This window comes from Coffea eugenioides, chromosome 1 (genome assembly GCF_003713205.1).
Source record: "Coffea eugenioides isolate CCC68of chromosome 1, Ceug_1.0, whole genome shotgun sequence".
In the NCBI taxonomy this organism is placed as follows: domain Eukaryota; kingdom Viridiplantae; phylum Streptophyta; class Magnoliopsida; order Gentianales; family Rubiaceae; genus Coffea; species Coffea eugenioides.
Window position 1 is genome coordinate 50,720,307 of NC_040035.1, and position 18,680 is coordinate 50,738,986.

Here is an 18,680-nt window from a genome sequence, read left to right on the forward strand (position 1 = left end):
CACAGTGCTGAGGTGTTGACTATCGAGACGTGTTCCAATGGCGACGGATGAAGGAATAATCCCCCGGAGATTGATTTTACTTCCTTGTCCTTGTTGTGATGCAGGAATTTGGAGTTATCCGGAGGGTAGGGGAGGGATTTCAGTAGAGTTGAGAACATGAAGGTAGCGGAATTGGCTGGCTCCCGCTCCTGTGTGGTTCACGACCAACTAGCGGTTGGAGAGAATATAAAAGAGTACGGCACGGGGTTCACGGGTCATTTTCAATTTTTCATAGGTCGATGAATACCAAACTCTTGTCATCGTTGGTCGGTGTTTGGATAGTGTATTATTTGAAATATTATTTGGAATAATTATTGTAGAATTTTTTTGTGATGTGATGTATGTGAGATAAAAAGGTGATTGGAAATATAAAAAGATAGGTTGAGAAATGTGTTTATGATGCAAGCGAAAAATTATTTGAGATAATTTGGATATCCAAACACTCACAAATGGGAATTCTTTAGGAAGATTAATGGGGAAAAGAAGAAAAAGAAGAGGAGTAGTAATGATAAAGAAGTTTTACGATAAAATTCACCAATGCTAGCTAGAAGTTGATCATTTTATTGCTTAAGTTTGTGTAATCATTCATGTTATGTAGGTTTTCTCGGCAAGTAGCTAGGTTTGCTCAAGAAGAAAATGATATTGATGGACCAATTTTTTCGAAAACTAACATGTTAATTGCCTGATAAATCTGTAACAAAGTTAAACTATCTTTTATTTTGTGATCCTCACTAGCGCCTTGGGCAAGTGTAGATTCAATAAAACGATATAATTCATGCATTGAGATAGGTTATCATTTGCTTCTGTTAAAAATTGAACTCCACATTTGTTTCAAATTTTTTGACAGAACAAATAATATTAGAGTTAAAATTTATCATATTTCTATTGTAACTCTAATACCACTCTGATGGACCCAAATTGATAATAAATCATAAACTCACATGAACAATCACAAGAATTTAATATATGAGGCAAAGAATTCAAATTTTTCCATTGTCACAAGTTTAAATTTTTTCTTCAATATCATCAAATTATTTTACCGGATCCTATTAACCCCTTTGTATGTTTACTCCAATATATTTCAAACCTCCTTAATGTTGACATATTAAATCAACACTCAAATTAGAAATTTTCATATTATTATTTAGTAGTGTTTTAATCAAGTTATAGTTTTAATAATTTTATTGGAATTAAATTATGATAATTTTATTATTTAGGAATTAGTATCTTAATTTAAAAATTTCTTATAATTATAAGACTTGTTTATCAAGTCATCTAATTTATAAATATGGAATCATATTATTGTGTTTATGTGAGAAGAGTGAAGGATTGAAAATTTTGTTCTAATGATGTGATTGATAGATTATTATTGGTATTATTTATCTTTTTCCACACATACTTTTATATGTGTAAATTGCCTCCCAATACACACTGATTTTATCAAACTTATATCCTATATATTTTTGATGAATTTTTTGGATTATATATCTAATATCTGATATCAGAATCCTAGATTCAAGAAATTAATTGATCGAGTTAGACCACAAGATTGGTCATAAAGTGTTTAGTTTGTGAGGATTAGACCATAAAATTGATTCGAGAATTATCAGATTGATTGCAAATGTTACGACAGATATCGGAAAAGAATCTTGTCAGTTGAATTGTGATTATAAAAATTACGAAGTGAATTGTCAATAAATTGACATCAAGTTGGGCGACGAAAACAGTCTATCCAAAAAATTAGATTATTTTCACAAGTGAAAAATAAGTTGAGCGACGATATAAGTCTGTCCAGATGCGTGGAATATTGCAGCAGCAAAAATTTTAAGACAAAAAATTTAAAGTGATACTAGTAGAATTTTGTAAGGGAGATTATTGATCGTAGTGGTGAACCTGATCCAAGAGACAGTTTGATTTTAGGGAGACAATGTTGGTGTATTAAATCAATACTCAAAATTAGAAATTTTTATATTATTATGTAGTAGTGTTTTAATCAAATTAGGATTTTAGTAATTCTATTGGCACCAAATTATGATAATTTTATTATTTAGAAATAAGTATCTTAATTGAAAATTTTCTTTTGGTTATAAATTTTTTTTATCAAGTCATCTAGTTTATAAATAGGGAATCATATTATTGTGTTTAATTGAGAAGAATGAAGGGTTGAGAGCGTTGCTCTTACGATGTGATTAATAGATTATTGTTAATATTATTCATTTTCTTTCACATATACTTTTATGAGTGTAAATTACCTTCCCATGTATGTTTATTTTATGAAATATATCTCCAATAAGTTTTTTGGTTTTACAATATCCCTATTATAGTTTCATCTATTCACAACATCGCACACAAACTTCTTTTGTTTCTTTTCATTTCACCCACTTAATTACAATACTAGTTTTCCTCCGATGGTTTTAATCATCTCATAAGCCATAAGTCATATCCAATACCTTTTTTTTTTCTTCAAAAGTTGTACACATACTATCATCTAGATTTTTATTTGAAAAAGAATACTCTAAAACTTTATAACTTCCAAGAGAGCAATAAAGGAGAAAGTCATGGTGAAGCTTTTTATCTGTTTTTATACTCTTTTTTTTTTACTAAGATCCTGTTTGGAGTTGTAGTAGCTTACAAAAAAGGCACTTGTAAGCTACCAAAAGTTAAGTTTCTTAAAAGCACTATTTTTATTTATTTTTTTTGTAAATGTACTGCAACCCCAAGCAGAACTCAGTCTATTTGAAGTTAGTGTTGTCCTCATATTAGGCCTTGTTTGGATTATAGTTTTTTGAATTTTTTTTTAGGAATATATTTTTGGAATTTTCCAATGGATGTTCTATGAGCACTGATAACACATCTACATTCCATCTAACCTATTATGTATATGTACATACTAACAATTACTACTTTCTCTTGTATTTATACAGTTTTCCTAATTAATTTCCTTGCATTTGGACACTTTTCTAATTAATCTTAGGCTTTGTTTGGACTGCATTTTTTTTAAATTTTTTGTAGAAAAATTACTGTAACGATTTGATATATGTAAGGTAAAAAAGTGATTGGAAAATGTGTCTACGGAAAACATAACAATTTTTCTTTAAAAAATTGCAATCCAAACACATCCTTATATTTCTAAAAATTTAACACTTAAAATACATCTTTAATGGGTGCCCTAGACAAACCATATATTTTTTAATTTCAAATACATCAAATTGCTACGATATATTTTCCTATAAACATTTCTAAAAATAGCAATTCAAAGGGTTCTAAACTTTTCATATTAGGATATTGGCCCGCTGAGGAAGCCCAAGCCTGTCTGGTCTTTGTCTACTAGTCCCGTGAAAGAGCTATCTTCGAGTCTAACTTGAACGATGTGTTTGCAACAGTATAGATCTTAGCACCAGCAAGTTTTTTGGGAAACTAATTCATAAAAATTAGCTCTCTCATACAAGTAATTTGCACACTAAAAGGAGTTTAACTAAAGTAAAGGTCATATTAAACGACCTCTTAGTATCTTAAAAATGGACCTGCCTTTTCAATCTTAGTAGTCTTCAAGACACATACCCTCGATGTGTGTGCAACTGAATAATATTTGTAAAATATTTTGACTATATTTATTGAAATCATTTTCAAGACAATTAGTTTTATATTTTGACCATACATACTAGAAAACTTATCAAAATAAAATTTATAAAAAAATAGTTATCTGGTAGTAATTTTTAACCATAATTGATAGTTGCTAATTATGAAAATATATCAAGTAACAAGATTTTGTTAATTTTCAAATCCTCTTTCTTCCTTTATACATAGTGTATGTAGTATAGATTTTTATATTACCACAACTCCGAAGTAGATTCGTCAATATCTAATTTTGACTGAAAGTTTGAGAAATTAGTGATGAAGATTTGTATCTTAATTTGGTAACTTGAATCAATGGAGGAGCATGGTAGAGGGAATGACATATTTTATGGCAATGATTAATATGGAAGCATGCATGATGATGATGATGATGGCATGGATGAGAATTGTGGGGGTTTAGAGAAAGGACAAACATACTCATTCTCGAATAATGGTTTGATCCGCATTTATAGGGAGGGTACGTATTCGCATGCAATTAATAATTGGGTTTCGGTGGACTGGTCTGATTTAAATTAATGGACGGGATTGTTGAGAGTTGACCTTTGTTCAAGGGTCATGTCCTGTAAGCACAGGTATCGATGCCAACCTAATTATGTAAGTGGACTCCAGTTAAAATTTAACTGAATTTTGAATGGATCTAAATAGATATTTAATTAAATTTATTTAATTGATGAATAGTAGATTGATTAGATTCATTTATTTATATTTATTTAAAAATAATTATACATTTAAAATTTATTTTTTAGTGGATATTAAGTAGATAAATTTAATTTTTTTTCAATATAATAATAATAAAATATTGTTATTTCTTATCAAATAATATGCAAAAAATAAAAAAATATAATTGTGAAGTGAGTCATAAATGGACAATTGGGTATATCAATACCCATTTATTAAATGGGTTAATTCATTTTGACTCATTTATTAAATAGGCATAAATGAGTTAACCCACTAATATCCATTACTCAATTGTGACCCGTTCAAACTCATCAGAATCACCAATTTTGACACATCTAATTTTAGGTAGGAAACATGCGGAGTTGAACTAGTCAGATCGATTGAACTGTAATCTAAACACTACATTTTTTTTTCCTACAACGATGTCATTTTATTATTTAATCTATCTTATTCTACTGGGAGGAAAGTATAAAAAAATTATGTAAGGGATTAGCAGATATACAAATATGATTAGACTAAAAAAGGACTCGTAACATCACCATTGAATTTTTTCATGGCAGGTGGGATTCAAACCCCCGACTTACCGTCTTATTTGGCTAAGTGGTTCCACACCTATTTATTTACTGATGATAAGAGTTTTAAAACATTGGTTATAGGTAGACGACATCGTCGGACAAAATTACACTCTGCCAGGCCAATTTACTCCAAAAACCTCTCTTGGCCTCTCTGCAACTATTTCTTTCTTTCTTGTGTGGCCTTTCTGCAATTATTTTTCTTTCTTTCTTTCTTTCTTTCTTTCTTGTGTTGCCGCGGTTCATCAAATTCTAAGCTGGACTCTTTCTCTGCCCTTCCTTCTCTTTCAAGTCTTTGCTGTCCACGCTGGAACTTTCAACCTCTTCAAATTGCAAACTTGGCTTTGCATTTACTGATTACAAGATTACCAAAAAACAAAAAAGATTACCAACAAAGATTCGTAATTTCATCCATCTCATTGAAACTTTTGTCCTGCTCCAGCACCCACAAAAAAAAAAAGAAAACTTGTGTATTTCCATGCCTAAATATACCAATCAGAGTCACTCTGCTTGTGTATCCTGCAAGTCTTGGACTTTTCTGCAATTGCTTCCGCCATTGTGTCCAGACTTTGTTGAAATTGACAAATATTACTGTAGGCTTAATAGTAATGATTGATGTCTGTTTTAAGGATGAAAAAGTCTATGTACAATGCGATCGAGGGGTAGAAAACTTCGGTAGATGAAGAATCCGGCATCATCATCACTGTCGTATTTGTTTTACTACGCACTATTTTCTTGAGCTTTCCTCTTAAGGACTATTGATAAACCTTCGCATATCAAGAACTGTTTTGGTGTGGTAACACGATAAATCTAAGGTGAGTGGATTTTCATAACTCCATTGCATAAATGGGACAAATTTTAGTGTTAGAAAAAATCAAATAAATATGCAGAACAAACTCCATTTTAAAGAACTTAGATAAATTGGAAGACACAAACCCTAACTCCACTCACGGTGCAGCTAGCTACTTTTGTTTAGTAGTACGTACTACTAACCTTACTCCAAATTCCAAAAAATACAGCGCAAAATGCAATTGATTACTTGTAATCCTACTTAGGATCGAATCTCAATGGCTTATTGGTGCTCTAAATTTTCTTTTTTTGGCGACTGCAGCGCGGTCCAAGAGACAGACATTCTAGGCATTCTATCGAATAAACAAACGCTTGTATTTGTATTGAAGTCTATGCTTTTTGTTTTTTTCTTTATTTATTGTTCTCGTAAATTGTTCGATATAGTAGCACGTAACAGTTGACAAACCTTGAAAAGGATGCTTGAAATTCAATCTATTTCCATGGGAGCCAGCAATTATTAAAAAGAAAAAAAACCCAGATTTGCAGACAGCTGTTGAGCGTCATCTGCATCAAGTAGGGCTGCTTATACTTACAGTAGACTGTTTGATATGCGGCTACTGACTTTGAATATCTCTCCATTTTACAAAGCAAAAAATTGAAAATCCATTGCTAGGCTTTGGAAAAACATGATTGATCATTGTCCTCATGTACTTGACTGGGTAGGAATTTGGGTGACCATCTTTATCAGAAAGCCCGAGTTGTCAAAGAAGCTACAGCTAATTAGACATAGACTTGAACATTACAAAGAGTCTATGAAGCCTACGGAATTTGGACGACCACGGTCAAATTAAGACTGTTTCATTTTTATTACAATCGGCTCTTTCTGTTCCCCTCTTGGGAGGAAAATTTCCAAAAAATGATGAACAACGGGACTAATTGTTAGCACAAAAAAGTTGTAGCGAAGGATATTTGACACGTGTAAAAAAAATGTGGGAAATGAGAAGTTTATTATCAATCACATTAAATAATAAGCACATTCGATTTTCATATTCAAACACCGACATATATCTTAGATAGAATTGCATTTATAACAACTATAACTCTATCTAATTTTTCTATCATTTTTCTCAATCGAGTACAATACTAAAACACCCAATATATAGTCAATATGATTTAGTAAATAAGAACTACTAAGACAAGGAACTATCAAATAATTACTCTACATAAACTACTAAAATTTGACTATACTTGAACTTCTAAATTAGAAATAGGAAACATTAATTATTAATTAGAACGTTTGGCTTAATTATGCCAACACTAATAGTTGAAAATATTCGCTTAGTTTTCCTTTCAATGAGAAAACCACAACTTTAGTTACCGATATGTCTTGCTCAGTTGTCAAAGAACTTCCCTAAACGCAATAAAGAAAGGGAAGGAAAAATTATTACGTAGCAACGCATGAAAATATATAGTCGCCCAAAGCACGTGTTGGACCGTTGACGCAATTTCTTCTGTACGTTTTGCGAAGAACCATTCAATTCAAGACTTTGACTGCTGGATGATTGATCAAAGATGGTCTCCCATGCAAAAGTTAAATCTCCATATATATATATATATATATATCCGACGAATTCCCAAATGCCTGAAATTATTCACCACTCCTCCATCTTCATATATCACGAAAATCTTATCATCCAAAGACAAAAGCAAAGGATTCTTGATTTTTCCGCAAATGATAATTAATTTAAACGTACGTATGCTTCATTCATCGACATGAAGTTTCACCGTTGTCTTTATTATTGTGATGGGAAACAAAACAAGGCAAAGATAAAATCCGTGAACACTGACAAGAAGTATCAGCTGCACATACGTACTTTTCCCACCGCTTTGCAATTCCACTATTCATTACTTCATTAAATAATAATAATAATAATAATAATAATAATAATAATAATTTGCCAAATTGGTCCCTAACATTTTCAAAAAAAATTTTTAGCCCCTAACATTTAAAACCAGCTAGAATAGTCCATCGCATACAAATTATGTGCCAGTTTGGTCCTATTGCTCGTCTTTATTCATTTCTTTGAATGAAAATCACACGGCTCTCTCACGTAAGTATAATTTTAAGGGCAAAATCAGAAACATACTTTGTTTCCCTTCTAAATCAAAAGTGCACAGGACCACCACCCCATTTTTTCACTGTTCCCCTCATTTTACAGCCACAAAAACCCTAATTCCTTGCATCCCCTAACTAACAAGCATAACCTTGGGAATTTTGTTGACGATGATGACCATGAGTAAGGTGTAGGCATCTGATTGATGAATGATCGAAGCTTTGGCTGAAAAATTGTGAAGAAAACCTTCAAAAAGATGCAGAACGAATCGGGAAAGTGGAACGTCACCATGCATTATAGTGAATTTTTTTTACCAATGTGTTAAATAAAGTAATTATTGTGGCCAAATCTTGCTTAAGACTGTGTTTTTACTTTAATTAATTGAAGAATGTTCATTATTTTATTAATGGATGCTGTGGTCCAATCTGATTTTGCCCTTGAAATTAATTAGATACTGTGTTTCTAGTTTTGCCCTTAAAATTATGTCCACGTGAGAGAGGCGTGCGATTTTTGGTCGGAGAAATGAGCAAAGACAAATATTAGGAGAAAGTTGGTACATAATTTGTATGCGAGGGACTATTCTAGCTGATTTTAAATGTTAGAAACTAAAAAAGTTTTTTTTAAAAAAATGTAAGGAACCAATTTGGCAAATTTTTCTAATAATAATAACCCGGTTACGGTGAATAATTTTTTATTCTAAATATATTAACTTTGCTTCCCAACAACCCAATTTAGAGAGGAGTAAACCCTAGCTACTAAAGTGTTGATGTATCTTTTTTATTGACACAATTGTTTATATTATATACCTACTCCTACTCTATACTAGGGGGAGGGAACGAACCTAATGGTTCAATTAAAAATCCGAAGGGAACTCAATCACAATCTGATCAAATGAATACCTCTGCACCTGTGGATAAAACTTTCAAGAAATCCTGGAGAAGAATGCAAGTCAAAGGATTTGATCCCTGACCTGCATCCAAGAGTGCTGATGTTCCAAAATTCTTGATTGCAGTCTCCACCAAACCTTTTTACCACCGTATGTAGGTTAAACCAGTCCAAAATTTCACTTTCTACACCAAAAAGCATCTTTTTATGTTTATTGTCTTAATTTCATTTTTATAGGCCCCACACACACGCATATATATGTATATATACATATATATGCGTGGATGCTTAATTACACGCATGTATGTGAAGATGCATGCATGAATAGATGTGCATATATCAGCACACAACAGGGGGCTGCCTTCTAGACAGGTCTACTTCTAAGTTGGACTTTGACAGAGTTAGGCTTGTTTTCTCCCTTCATTGCAATATATAAGTTAAAAGAAATACATGAGCTCCAGTGATCGGTTGAAAAAGAACTTTGTCCGACACTACACATCATCCACAATCTTGTAAGCTTAACTGCTGCCTAAGTATGTTGAGACAAGATACAAATTGAGGTGGGGAGATTTACTAGCTACCTAGTGCTTCACACCTTGATTAGTATTTGGTCATGAAGTGTTGGTCATCGTAATAAAGTTTAAAGGTTGGAAGGATCCATGGAAGAAAAGGGAAACTTTTCTGATGGACTACCTGAGGTGAATAGCTCAGATCATGGGATGAAAGATGGAGGGGGTTCAGATGACCCTAAAACGAGTGGAAGCAGCTCAAGCAACAGCATGGCTGAGGAGAGTACTGGGAAAAAGTTGAGCTCAAGTGCTACTGGGGTTAGACAGTATGTACGATCTAAGATGCCACGGTTAAGGTGGACTCCGGATCTTCATCGTTGCTTTGTTCAAGCTGTTGAGAAATTAGGTGGCCAGGAAAGTAAGTGATTAATCATTCAAAATTACTTTTCTTGATTATTTACTATAGAAAATCTGACTCAAGGTTCCTTGACTTACCTCTCTCTCTTTTTTTTTTTTGGTAGGAGCAACACCTAAACTTGTTTTGCAGCTTATGAATGTCAAGGGCCTTAGTATTGCTCATGTCAAGAGCCACTTACAGGTAAGATATTTCTTGCAGATCTTGGAAAGAAAATATAACCAAGACAATATTGGATAGGATATTATTTGAAATATAACCAAGACAATATTATTTGAATGTCAATATTTGGTTTCTTCTCCTTATTTTGATATTTTAAGCATTGAGAACCCAATTGATTAATTGAGTTCCCGAATTCTTTGTTCTTTTTATTGCAACAGATGTATAGGAGTAAGAATATTGATGACCACGGTCAAGGTATATAAATTCCTTTTATTCCTACTAGAAATCTAGAATTAATTGGGGGTTTTTGTAACTCGTTTATGAAACATATTTTCTGTTTGTTCTTTTTAGTGTTTTGGGCAATTTAACTAATTTACACCTTGGTATAACTTTCACGTATACCCAGTAATCAATGAAAGAGGGTTTCCCTTTCGTAGCATGGATCATTTTCTTCGAAACGGTTGGCAATTTGCTACACTTGATCGCGGGATTCGGTCCAGCTTCAGGTAATTAATGCTTATCATGAAATTTATTTATGTTTATGCAAAAAAATTAGTACTATATAATCCTATACTGCATTTTAACATGGTACAACAGCTACAGCTACAGTGATGACAATTGGACCAGCAATATGACTTGGAGAGCTATGCCTGGTACAGTTGATGATACAAATATCAAAAGAGGAACTGTCTTCCACAATACATCGTTGGGAAGGATCTATGGGGGTATTGGTGCAAACGCGATCAATGGTTCTCTATTTGGTACACAAGAAAGGAGGAAATCTTACAATTATATGGAAGATTTTACATGGTTACCCGACACCAAAATCAATCACAAAGGTATCTGGCCATCCCGTGGAGAAACCAATTCCGAGTTGACACAAATTTATAAAGAAAAAAGAGTTGAGAGCATCGTAAATGCTGCAAGCCCAGAAACAAAGTGCAGTGGTACAAAGACTGAAAAGGCAAACACAGCAAAGAGAAAAGCTCCGGATAATGGCGTTGACCTCAATCTGTCTTTGAGCATGAACCTGAGACAAGGGGAAAGCAAAAGAACACATAATTGGGATGAGGAAGAAAAGGACAGCACTTTGTCTCTTTCTTTGTTTTCTGCTTCGAACGCAGAAAAATGTTCCATCGATTTGAACATGAGCTCCACATTTAACAGGTTGAATGAAGATACTCATAAGTTTAAGAATCCAATGTTGGCAAGTACTCTAGATCTGACTATATGAATTTATGTAATTCTAGTGAGATCTTGTTGGTACTTGCACAAGAGGATTCCCCGATGATAGCATGTTTTGTAAGGACAAGGATTATAAAGGTAAATCAAATTTATGCTTTTGTCTGGTATTTTGTTTTGATCTTCCTTGTCTTTGATCACTTTGAAACTGTCCATTCTCATCCTTGTCAATTCCCCTTCTCTCTTTCCACTAGAAAAGTCCTTTTCTTTAGTCTTGAACGAAGTAAAAATCCGTTTTAGTGTTCTAAAACAAATGAGGTCATGTGGGCTCGGTTAATAGGCTTCCAATATTCGGGGTTTGGGGGATGCAAAGATTCTTCCTCTTTTACTCAATTTATGTTCTAGGCTAAATATAAGAACATGTTTCAATCAACAGCATGATTTATGCGGACATTTCATTCTGGAATTTTGATTTGACTATCTTGAAAAACTCAATATAAGGGCTGCAGTGCAATCTTTTTTATTCAGACTTCAAAGGAATTCATATACCTTAAGGGTTTGTGGTCATGATTTTCTTGTTTAACATGTTGATTTTAGTTTCTCTAGTAACTTTTGCAGAGGAAACGACATTTCAGTTCTGTAGAATCTAAAACCTTAGCACATTAATCTAAATGACAAACTTGTCATTGTCCTCTTGCTTAGTTGGTCATTTCCAGGCATCAGAGCGTGTATTACGGAGTACATTGTTGCAATTTAATTAGCCTGTTATATTTGTCCCGCCTGTATAATGTTATCTTACCCAATGGACTCGTTGATGAACTTCCCGACTTTTTCTTTTGCCTTGGAAAGTTTTCTTTTCTGATCTCTTAATGCTGCGGATTCTGGGGTCTTCTTTTTTGTTTTTCAATTTACTTTGTTGTTTCTCTCGAGTACAAGTCAGGTTCCATTTTGCCTTAGAAAACTGTCTTTAAGATAATGCAAATAGAAGCCTGGGCGTATGACATAGAATTTGAAGCCTGATTAGATTGCAAGACGTTGGCTAAATTGAATGGGAAAAGGTTTTCTATTTGTGCGTATATTCATTGTGGCTCAATCAAATAGGAGAGGATGTAAGTTTGCAAATTAGTTTGCCTATGAACTAGTTTTGGGTTTTAGAATGTCAAATGGAATGTTTCAAACATATTTCAAGTTTGATAGAGCAACGGAAAAAGTGAATAAAATTTTGAAGAAAAAAAATGAAAAGTTAGAAATTTTCTTGTTTCTCTTAAAATGATATTACAAGATTGATGGTAGGCACCGGCAATTTGGCCGCACAAGACTACTTGTCACTGCATCAAACCCTTATTTCGTAGTAATAACCCTACCTCAAAATCCACATGAAACTCGAGGAGTAGTAAAATTGACTGCTGGATGCAAAATGAATCTGATTGACACTGCTCATTCAACACCGAGAGATCTTTGTTACGCAACTGGGGAATGCAAAAGAATTGTTTTTTAGATAGTTATAGTTTGTTTTTTTTGAAACATAGATAGTTAGTAGTTAAGTGAGAAGTTTTTTTTTCCCCTTATTTTTTCATAAGAGTAAGTGAAAAGATTTAAAATAGTTCTTGGTTCACATGCGGAAATCATACTTCATTCACTGTTCTCTACAGCAGAAAATGCACAAATTCTGTTCGCAGAGCTTAAAAGCTACATAATCATAATGGAAACTAAAACAATGAAACTAAATTCGGCCTCTATATCTCTTACACAAATAATGGAAAATTAAACCCAAACAGCTGCCGAGAAAAATTCTTCATGGTAGATATGGTCACATTGTATCTGTTGCATTGAAGGAAGAAACATTCATTGCATCCAAGTTCAGATACTGTTCAATCCCCCCTTGATCTGAGCTTACAACTTCCACAACTGCGGCCCGCTGCTCAATCTGAAAGAAGCTTGCAGAATTGAAGGAGAGAACCCTTTGATAATTACTCTCACTTTCAGGTGGATAAATGGGGAGGCTGCTTGTTGAGCTTGCAGCACTGGGCGCAGCAGAACTCAGCATCATCCCCTCTTTCTGCAGGGCCTCGTATAAGTATTTGAGCCTCCTTATTTCAGCCTGTTTCTCCTCAATTTCCCCTTCAAATTCAAGCAAAACAATAGTGATAATAAAGGGAAAAATCATTAGAATATACATTTTACTTAATTAGTGACAGTGGTTGCATGCATGATTCGTACTGTCGCACAAAGCAGATTTGTCGATGCAGTTCTTCAATCGTTGCCCCAGAATGGCTTTCTGCATCTTCAGTATTTTCTGCCCCTCTATGCAGCTCTCCAACTGGGAAGTCAGGGATTCAACATAATCCTGCAATTGTGATTCACCAAAATTAAAAACAAAAGGTCATAATAAAAAAGAGGTAAGGTAGTAAACAAAGAAGACTTATTTCTGTTTTTTTGGTTTGTTGGTATCAATAATATGAATTGAAATATCCAGAAAGAGTTTTTTTTTTTTTAAAGTAAAACGATATATCTCAAAAGAGTTAAAAACGTGTAAGAAGAAAACGGACCGTCTAGAAGATATCGAGGAACAAAAAGAAAACCTAATTAGAGATTGTTTGCTAGTTCTTTACCCTAGTTAGCTACCTGTAAATCTTTAATCTTTTTAAGCAATTCATCAATGTACTGAGCCCTCTTCTGTCGAGATCTCTGGGCGGAAAGCCTGTTTGATACAGTCCTGGAAGCAGCAAATAATAATATTAATAACAAGGGAAAGAGAGGAAACAAGGGTTTTTGAGTTCATTTCTAGAAATCGAAGCTTTTCTACCAAGGGGAGGAAATATAATCCGTAAGATGGATTTGTTTTTAATCACCTTCTGAGCTTCCTTTCATCTTCGAGGGACAGGTCACGATCATTTTTTTCAAATTGAATGGCTTCATCAAGTGTCATTATACGCTTAGCCTTATGGGAAAATTCTTCTTCTTCTTCTTCATCCTGATTGATTTGACATTTTTTACTGGTAGATGGAGGAGTGTTCTCTATCTGATTTTTGTCCGTTTCCTCCTCCTCAGCATCAGGGGTGACATGAGGGGAAGGCGGTGCGTTAAGGTCAACCCTATGTTCAGGAGAAATAGCAACACTTTTGCCATTTTGGCCAGCCCCAGCCCCAGCTCCATGAGAAGAGTTTTCGAACGCCTCCGCTAAAGTTGATGGGAACATCATCGTAAAGGTGGGGAGGGGGGTGGAGGAATTAAATTTAGGGTATATGGGGGGTCTTGATGCACTCCTTGATACCTTATCCTCCATTGTTATCAATGCTTATACCTGCAAAACCAAGTGAAGCCAAAAAAAAAAAAAAAATCTTCTCAGAGGAAAGATGGAAAGGAAAACATGATAGGGTTCAAGAGCATGCACCGACTAGAAATGAGTGAGGTGTTCATTGCATTTTGTGGGGATGTTAGAAAGAAGCCCACCTGGCCTATAAATACAAAAAAAAATAAAAAAAATCTACCTACCATATTTACTGCTTACGGCTCTTCCCCAGTTGAATTCTTCCCCAAAATTGATTACTGTATCATGATTTTGGAAATTAGTTATTTCCTTACCGTAATAAGGTTTACAATTTGAAAAGAGATTGCCCGCATTGATTATTGACCTTATTGCCTTGGCAGTTGTTGAGTTAATACTTTGTGGATTTCTTCAATTCCTTGGGATAATCTTGTGCAGCTGCTGATGTCTGAAAAGATTAATGAGGTGGAAACCCTGGCACTTATCTTTAAGAAAGTGCCTATTAATGAATAAACAGAAAATTGTTATCACATTAAACACAATATTTGGCTGTCTCTTGATGTTAAATGTATAATTCTGACGAGGAAACTGCGATATAATCTCCAGATTAATCCCCGTTTTGGAAGGGTATCTTGTGTGATAGTGTGCCCCAACCACCTACCTACAATGTACATGTTGTGGATACTGGGGCAGCATTTGACCTTTTTTTTTTTTTTGGGTGTTTGTGTTACAATTTAGCTGCAAAAGAAACTTGGATGTTCCGATGTTCTGTATTGGACTAGCTTCAGTTGAGAATAAGGAAACAGACCAATGTGCAACTTATAACACGTACTGCGTTAGAAGTCCAAGAAGCTTTTAACTATGTACTACCCTTACCCTCAAAAAAATAAAAAAATAAAAAACTATGAACTATCATTCGAAAAGACAAAAAAGAAGATGAGAAACCAGCACCTTGCAACTCAATTGGGATCCTCTATGCAACTACTCGGTGTCAAATTCAGTGGCAATCCCACTTATCACGTAATGAAAGAAGAAATTTAAATAAACAGCATATGACAAATTAAATAAATAGAATATTTAACATAAATATAGAAGTTGTGCTGAATTGCTATCGAAAAAGCAATACTGAGGATCCCAATCCCATGTTCTTGCAACTAGGAAAAGAAATTTTCAATTTTCTCTACCTAACGAGCCCAATATTAGAAGCTAAGAGCATTGGTCTATAATTTTCAAACTGCACAAGCTTTCCTAAATATTAAGGGTGTCAATTGGATTTTGTAAATTGGGTTTTGACAAGTTCAGACTCGACTCACGAATGATACAAGCTTTCAGGTTTTAAACTTTTGGGCTTCGATCTCAAATTGAAAAGTTCAAATTCAATTCACACTATTATATAAGTTTCAAATTCAGATCGGATTTGACCCAAACTCATAATTAAATACATAATTATATAAAATATATATATTATAATTATAAATTACTATAAATCTATATATAAATCATTAACATTTTATATCATAATATATACGTATAATTATAAATTGTTGATGTATATGCATGTATGTATGCACAATTTTACTCATTTTAATTGGATTTGAGCCTAATGTGGCCCAAATTAGACTCGAATTTAGTTCAAGTCTAATATTTTGGACCAAACTCTACTTGGCCCAATTAAAACTTAGGTTCAGGTAGCTTTTTTGGGGTCGGACGGATCAATTTCAAGTTGGTCTGACCCATTAACAGCCAATTTTTCCAACACTAAGAAAAGTTTAAGTTTACGTCTTTTTCATTTGATTTTTATAAATATGCATAATTCAATTATATCTTCAAACAACAGCTTTCATTAACTCTGAAAAATAGGAATAGAAATATAAGTTAAGTAGTGAAATCTTGTCTCGGATAATGACTTAATATAATAGGACCAACTATAATACCCATTCGCGTCGTCACTAGATTGCTGATTTTTTAATTTTTTAAGGTATCGAATATATAAAAGCGGACTAACATGTATAAAATAGATTCCTATCATCTACCTTTTGTTTTGTCAGAAAGATAGCCGTGCTTTAACAAGTAATTTTATAAAGAAATACTACTCCTCTAAATTGATGAAAAATACTTTTAATTTATATAATACAACTAATTATCAAACTAAATACAAATATGTCATTGTGTAGTTCCTAATTTAAAAAAATGAAGTTCCTAATATAAACTGACTCCCTCATTTTTCTTTTGCACGCTGTCAACAAGAAGGCACCTTGGAGAACTTGTTAATGCGACCTCACCACTATAGACGTTAGGTACACACGTATTCCGTGAGCTTTTTCAAATATGTCAGTTTGGATTAGCTGTTTTTGGGGTTGTTTTTAAAAAATAATACTGTAGCATTTTGCTTTTGAAATACAAGTTCGTTTGGATTAGTTATTTTTGGGGTTGTTTTTAAAAAACTATATGAAAAACTTTTACTGTAGATTTTTTTGGATTATTTTTAGAGGTATTTTTAAAACATATTTTTTGAGTATTTTTATAATTTATAATTTATATATTTTTTATGCATTTATAATACATTTATAAATATTTATAAATAAATATATTTATATATTTATAGATAAATATATACATATAATATAAATGTATTATATTATATATAATACATAATATAAATATATTTATAAATGTATAAATTTATATTATTATAAATGAATATTATATAAATGTATAAATGTATAAATTATAATTTTATAATTTTATATAAATATACATTTATGCATTTATAATACATTTATAATTATTTATAAATAAATATATTTATATAAAAATATAAAAATATATAAATGTATTATATTATATATAATACATAATATAAATATATTTATAAATGTATAAGTGTATATTATTATGAATGTATAAATTATAAATGAATATTATATAAATGTATAAATTAATATATTATAAATATATATTAATATTATGTATAAATGTAAAATTAATATTATGTATATTAATATAAATGTATAAATGTATTATATTATATATAATACATAATATAAATGTATATTATAAATATACATAAATATATATATATTATGTATAAATTTACATTTATATAAATGTATAATATATATAATATATAATATTTATATAAATATATAAAAATATATTTTAAATAAAATAAAATATTTATAATATTTATAATATGAATAAATAAATAAATAAATAAATAAATAAATATTTAATATATATAATATAATTAATATTAAGTATAAATATTATAATATTATAAATATGGTGTTTATATAATATTTCAATTTGTAATATTTATTGTATATTTCATTATATAAATATTTATATAATATATAATATAAAATTTTCAATTTGTATAATATACATAATATTGTATATATGTAATATAATATACATAATATAATATATTATACATAATATACATTTATACATTATTATATATTATGTATATTATATATTATACATAACATTATTATACACAATAATGTACATAATAATGAAAGTACATTAATAATGTATATATTATAATGTAATGTACATAATATATTATGTATACAATATTTATACATTTATGTATACAATATTACAATTATGTATATTATATTATGTTTATGTATATGTATAATATACAATATTATGTATAATATTAATATATAATATATAATTTTCAATTTGTATATTTCAATTTATATTAATATAATATATATATATATACGTAATATACATAATTGAAATATACATATTTTGGAGTTGTTTTTGATATAATGTTTGGATGTTTTTGGAATTGTTTTTGAAATACACATTTACTGTAGCATTTGGAATGTGAAAAACAGTTTTTCAAAAACAGAGGCAAAAACAAGGAATCCAAACGGTGTAGTAGCTTACTGTCTTTTACATAGATCCATATGTGGCACAAAATCATGCCTTGAAGTAAAATCCGTTTGGATAGTCAAATTTGGAGAAAAAAAATTGCAAATATTATCCTGATTGCATCATAAACACAATTTTCAATAACTGTTTTTATATCTTATATATTTCGCATCACACAAAGAGTTACAGTATTATTTGAAATAATTTTTTGCCCCAAATGATCTCATATTTAAACACACTCTGTAATTGTAATTGCTAGTACTTCTTTCAAGTATCTTAGTCAAAATTATGCTCACGAACATGTACTTTAATTATACTACAATACGCTTCATGAATAAAGATTGAATTAACTATAACAACTAAACCAAATTACGTTTGGTATTTCTGTCGATGTTTTTTTTTTCCCTCTCCTTTTGTGATTGACGACATCCACACCAGAAGTATTCTATATTACAAAAACATTGAGCTACTTACTTGATGCATGCATGTTCCATTCTTTGTTTCGGAGACGATAACTATTGTATAATTTAATCTATTCTA

General features: G+C 31.5%; 1 protein-coding gene across 1 annotated transcript; it reads left to right on the plus strand.

The window, feature by feature from the left end:
* Positions 1-9,372: 9,372 nt before the first annotated feature.
* Positions 9,373-11,033, plus strand: LOC113774362. The gene is made up of 5 exons (XM_027318910.1): positions 9,373-9,640; positions 9,744-9,820; positions 10,018-10,054; positions 10,206-10,305; positions 10,397-11,033. Exons 1-5 carry the CDS (start codon positions 9,373-9,375, stop codon positions 11,031-11,033), a joined length of 1,119 nt encoding a protein of 372 aa, XP_027174711.1.
* Positions 11,034-18,680: the final 7,647 nt, after the last annotated feature.